This window comes from Lotus japonicus, chromosome 4 (assembly GCF_012489685.1).
Source record: "Lotus japonicus ecotype B-129 chromosome 4, LjGifu_v1.2".
Classification (NCBI taxonomy): domain Eukaryota; kingdom Viridiplantae; phylum Streptophyta; class Magnoliopsida; order Fabales; family Fabaceae; genus Lotus; species Lotus japonicus.
In genome coordinates, this window is record NC_080044.1 from 73,650,571 (window position 1) to 73,657,074 (window position 6,504).

Below are 6,504 nucleotides of genomic sequence, written 5' to 3' on the forward strand. Positions count from 1 at the left end.
CCCGTGCTAGTGATATCTATATGTATGGCATACGTTCGTCTGCACTAAACAAGCACATTTGTGGTGTATAGAGGTTGCCGTTAATTAGGAGTTGAAATAAGCCAACCGAACTAGACTAAAAATACCATCAATTTTATGATAGGTTTGGTCCGCTTAAAAATTTTAAGATTTAATAAGTCTGACCTGGGCTGTTATCTATATCATCAATTTTATGTGGTCTAATGTGGAGCTCGACCATTTCTAGAGAGTTGCAGCGCCAGAATTTTCACAAGAAAAAGTGCTGAGAAATCAATAACAGATAAAAAGTTCTTGCAAGCTGAGAGCAATATTTCGATAAATTAAAGTAAAATTGAAGTTAATTGGTTTAATTTTTTTTGAAACAAACTAAGAGTAGAAGACAAGAACATGCGGTGTGATTTTTAAGAACATTACGATACCAACTTACCAAGCATATGAATATACGATATCATATGATAAGATACTGATACATGTGTGATTAGATTCAGTTGTAGTACTTGTACTCAACAAACCACAATGAGATGAAAAAGGAGATAACACAATCTCTATACAACATGGGCAACCTTCATGGTGGGGACTAGGTAGTTGTTCAGGAATACCATTGTAGGCCATCATCACATTATGTATTCCAGACAGCTCCAACTCATAAGCCTGACCAGTGCCCCCTCCTAACTTGCTTATGTCCCAAGTTAAATGATTGATATACACATTTGGAGTTCAAACAACAGAAATTTCTTAAAACATGAGAAAGTTGATCACTTGGTAGGTATTGAGTTAAGAATAATATGGCATTGTTGTGCTTTGGTGGGGAATGTATCACTATGCATATATGTACTAACTTGATTGGGTTGGGTCCAGCAAAGGTCTTATATATCCGTGGACAAATATTAGTATTTAAATTTATTTACTTTTAATATATAAAAGAGAAATGAGTAGAGATAAAAAAAAAATTTATAGTTTGCTTGATTTACTAGAAATAGAAGAGAGAAAATTACTTTATACATAAAAAAACATTTGATTTCGCTGTGAGAAAAATATAACGATTTCTAATGGTTGTAAATACATTTTTTAGTGTGCCACCATATCTAAGGTATGAGAATGAATCTGCTCCCTTCTCTATAATTCTCTCCTCCCTTTCTCTCTTCTCAAACTCTCTCATACTAAATAAAGTGGCCGGTAGTGTTATTGTATGAAACCTTATATGTATATGGTTTCCAAATTTATTTTATTTGAAATTAAAATAATATGAAATTGTCATATTGTAAGTGAGATATATTGAGGTTTTCAGTATTATATTTGACTAATCACATTGAGTGTGTTGAATAAGTGTGTTACTGACACTTCCCTAACTTGTTGCCTCTTAGTTCAAGTTAATAGTAGGTACTATAGTTATAGGAACAAGTGTATTGAGCTTCATATATTTTTCTAATTCTGTATAAGTATATAATTTATTTATGGAAACGGACTACGTTTTGGTTGATGGGGAACCTTAGCCCAATGTTCATGGGATTGAGGACAATAATAGCACTTGATAAGTGTTGTACTACGGAGGATAACATGACCATGTCCATAATGTCTTTAATAATAGAGAGGTGTACGTCAATTCCCTAATGGGCTTTGGCAACCGGTCTTTGAAGGCCCTGGGCAGAAAGTGGATTAATGTGTGGCCTATGAACAAGTATTAATTGTACTCACTTTATGTTAATTTATCATTACATAATTTTTATTTTCTTACAAAAAAATCAATTAAGAAAATTGAGGTTCCGCTCCGGTTACAACCGCCGGTCAAGGCATGTCACTGGGATCATAAATTGCTTATAGAAGTACTTACTGACCGCCTACTAACACAACTCTCATATTAGCAACAGAAGTCGAACACGACATTCTGAAGGGAAATGATTCGTCACTACCAACTTAGCTAAGATGATGTGCTGCTAAAAATGAACTATATGCCTTTCCAAATTGGATACCAATTATATCTTGTGGATAGAGATCATGTATTATTTCATATGCATAGAGTTAACAAATTTTAAGTGTTCATTAAGCAGTAGGAACAAATGCACAGGCCAATACATCTGAAGAAGAGGAATAGTCTCATAAGGAACTTCTTCAAGCCACAAACATCTCAAAAGAAAATTTGATTAAATAATTAGCAACTTAAGTTGTTAGTTCTACAGACAAAAGAAAATCTAAAATCACGACAATTAAAGGGCATTTCCAGGCATGAAAGAAGATAAGATCGTCTGTCTCAAAGCAAACTCTACATAAGAATTCAGAATAACAGATAAAGTGCTGAGAAATGAATAACAGATAAAAAGCTTTTGCAATCGCCGGAGAGAGTACTTCCATAGAAATCTGAAGTTGCACGATTAAAACTTTAGACTAATCACTAATTTGCATTAAAAATGGAAGCGTGTTAATATTGCTTATCGGATCCCCATTTTTTCCTCCTTACATTCCTTATTAGCCTTCTCTTTTTCTCTGACTCCTTTTCCAAGTAAAAGTTTAGTCTTTATTCGATCGTGGGGACATTTCACAGTACACTACCCACACATGATACCTGTAAAGTTGTATGGAAATCGATCACCCATCCAATCACTATAAGCATTAACATTTTCAGAAATTGGATAGAGGCCAAGAAATTAATTGGAAGCACTTAAATGAAACTTTTTGCTCATGATGCGTTATTTTCCAGTTTTCATGTCTATGCAACAATGATGCCCATTCCAATGAACTCAAGTAGTACCCTAGACCTCCCCTAATTGGATTGCACATAGCACATTTAGTACACTTGGATACAATTTTTTATGCTATGTTTTGGCTTGAAACTTACATTTTTATACAGAAATTCATCTAAATTTACACATGATATGTGATGTGTAAGACTCTAACTGTGTATTCAATATCAATCCCAATGTAACAAAAAGAACACATAAAATATATGTAAAAGATAGAAACAGAACCATTTTACATGAGAATATATACTTTAGATACAGCTAGAGTAGGCTCATTTTGGGATGAAGATGCTTTCTAAAGCCCAAAGTTTCTTCTTCATTCAAAATACCAAACCCAAAACATCAAGCAATTCCATCTTTTATGAACTTTATCAAAAGGAAAACTCTATAAGACTGAACCATACCAGAATAACACCATGTCAGAAGTAGCAATTCTTTTTGTCATATAACAAATTCACTCAGTGTCTCTTACTTGTTCCATCAACATGCGTTCTTACAGTACCACAATTTTGGCACACTTGTTTGGCATTCTTGCCATCATCCTCTTGCTTGTTTGGTTGCTGCATTACCGCGAGGGAATTGAATATGATTCTGACAATCCACTTCGCGTTTTCAATGTAACTCTCTTAGTCTCTTGTGTGTTTTTCTTCATTATTTATACAAAAGAACTACATTAATCTTATCTACTTCATCTGAGCCTTTCTTCACCATAAATTGTGCCTTGCAGGTTCACCCTTTTATGATGTTCTTCGGTTTCATCTTCCTTGTTGGTCAAGGTATGTATATCTTACTCTCTATGATGCCCCTTTTGGTTTAGAGCTATATCTCATTAATTATTGTGTTTTATCTACCATCATCTAGACAAAATTGTAAATTTATCAATCCAATATACCTACACAAGATGAATTGAACAACTTCTAAGTTTTGTGTGATATTTAAATAAGCATTTAAAGTATAAGTTTGTGCACTGATTTGGTTGATGTTGAATTTGAGCAGCAATACTGTCATACCAAACTGTACCAGCACCACATCAAACACAGAAGGTGGTTCACATGACACTTCATTTCATTGCTCTAATTCTTGGGATTGTTGGCATTTGTGCTGTTTTCAAGTTCCATGATATGGTGAACTTGGAGGATGTTTACAGTCTCCATTCTTGGATTGGCCTTGGCACCTTTTGCTTGTTTGGCTTGCAGGTAAAAATCTATCCCAATAATATGCCCATGATCTTAAAAATATCAATAGAAATATCCATGTCGTAAGACCTCATTTGGAAATGTTTATCCTATAATATAAACACTTACTTAAGTTTATGGGAAAACTTGCATAAATAGTTTATGAATTGCTTATATGTTTTGAATTTTTTTTTTTAATCTTCGGGGCTTAAAGTCCAAGCTACTCCCTGACCTGAATTAAATTTATTTTCTTAAGTTGTTCAACTAATTTATGAGTAAACGCTTACACTTACCTATTACATGTTTTAAGTTTATTTCAATAGATTTATGAATAATTGCTTATGCGATTATGAAACTTTTTCTCTTTAATTACACTGTTTACCTAAACAAATATATGTATGTGCTTCAATTGCAGTGGCTTTTTGGACTGCTGTTTATGCTTCCAGCATCTCCTCAAACAAGATCCGCGGTGGCTCCATGGCACAGAGCTGGTGGCAGAGCACTATTTTCCATGGCAATCGTTGCTGCATTAACAGGCTTGATGGAGAAGTCCACTGTGTTGAAACTGGCGCCTCACCAGAGAGAATCTCATTTGATTAACTTCACGGGTCTAGCAATTCTCTTGTTTGGAGTTTTTGTGGAACTATCAGTTGGATTGGTTTGACTCACTTTGGGTGTATTGCATTGCTCCAATCCATATACATGATTCATCATCACAAATTGTATTGGTCTTACATTTCTTTCTTTATTTCTTAATTTCTATGTGGATCTTGTAATTCTCTTGTTAAATAACTGGAAATGGCTTGTATAATTTCTTTTTCTTGATTTCTTTTTGACTCACGTGGGATGTAAGTTGATTTATTGAGGTGGTTTGTTTATATACCAAATATTAAGTTGATTCAATGTTATCTTATGTGTGTTTTGTATAAATGTTGAGTGAATGTAAATGAGCATTTGCCTAATCCAACTTTTCACATTTGTTGGCTTTTATACCTCAGAATCAGAATGTGCATGAATGTATATTGGAGAGTGGAGACGTTCCTAACAAAAACACTAACAAAGCCCAGTGATTTGAGAAATATAATATATATTAATAAAACGAATAGGATCCAATTTGAAAGGATTTGGTTAGATGTCACACAATGAAATGAATGAAAGTACGACACTTTTCATATTCCCTTCCATCGCCATCTTGGAGAAAACTAATCCTAGCCTAATCTTCTTTGGCCCAACTTGCTCAACCCAACTGAATAGTCCAAGACTAGGCCACAATTTGGACCAAGTTGACTCAACTCCACCGACTCTATCATGAAAAAAAGATAAGGGAGGATCTACATCCTCTCAAATCACACCATGCCGGATATCTGGGACTTTCCAAATAAAGAGAGCAAACATTAAGGTAAAACCCTTGCTTAAAGGCTCACCGGCCACACTTATAGTATGCAACACTTTATATGTACTATTGCTCGGCACTATTATAGATTAACTTGAGCATCAGAGTATTTTTTGCAGTAACCTCATTGTTGTTCCAACGAACCAAAGCTTGAATCTCAGTCCAACAGCTCAACTTGATGGCTGAATCAACTCGTTTTGATGGCCTAGTTGGGTTAAGCTTTTCAAGGTTTGAGTAGGTCTAGTTCTAAAACTTATAGCATGACCTGATGTAAATAATTTATTACGACTTGACCCACATTCTTAAAAGTCTAATGTGGCCTGGAAATCTATTTAAAACCCTATTTTATATTAACATCTTTAAATGTCATAAGTTTATTTGTATATAAACTTATAGAGTCATTTTTATTGGCTAACATGTTTAAATTTTTAAATAAATCAATAAATACATAATTTTAAAATATAATTAAATTAAAATATTATTCTTATAGTAGTAACATGTTTTTATATTTTTTAAATACCGCAGTATATTAGGTTTTAAAACTTTTTAATGATATGAAATATGAATTTTTTAATTAAATATACTTTAAGAAAAACATTGAATAGATATGACCCGAACTCATGAATAGTTTAGTATATAGTACATGTTTAAATATATAGTAGAAAATCACGATAACACTAAAATAATTATGAACAACCCACAAAACTATTGATTTTAGCTCATTATGGTTTTCACTATGATCCAAACAAGTACTTACTCTATCTATATCCGTACTGATAGTGGCAAAACACTCGGTAAGCATAACAGAACTTGTTAGAATCCGCAATCAATGGTGTCCAAATAAAAAAATCCCAGATATATAATGCTCAAAAAAAGTGGTTTTGAGCATTATCCTCCTTTATGCTCCATCCACCGAGAGTAACAAAACTAATCATCTCAAGCAGTTGCTTCAAAAGCTCCAGTAGAGTATCTTCAAATGTACAAAAGCAGGTTATGACAGCTCAGTTTCTTAAAAGGAAAGTGTTAACCCATATGACATATAACATATCTTAATTCTTATATTCCTTCCATCAACATCAACCGTGTCGAAAGCATGAAATTAGAGAGAGTTAAAGGGGGTGGATTATAATTTTAAAACTGACCAACATGAAAATGTCACTAATGAGTAATGACTAAACCAAAT

The 6,504-nt window shown here is 33.5% G+C and overlaps 1 protein-coding gene across 1 annotated transcript; it reads left to right on the forward strand.

The window, feature by feature from the left end:
• Positions 1-3,121: 3,121 nt before the first annotated feature.
• On the forward strand, positions 3,122-4,836 carry LOC130715877 (probable transmembrane ascorbate ferrireductase 3). Its single transcript, XM_057566027.1, has 4 exons — positions 3,122-3,370; positions 3,481-3,529; positions 3,750-3,949; positions 4,344-4,836. Exons 1-4 carry the CDS (start codon positions 3,239-3,241, stop codon positions 4,590-4,592), a joined length of 630 nt encoding a protein of 209 aa, XP_057422010.1. The 5' UTR covers positions 3,122-3,238; the 3' UTR covers positions 4,593-4,836.
• The last annotated feature ends 1,668 nt before the right edge of the window (positions 4,837-6,504 follow it).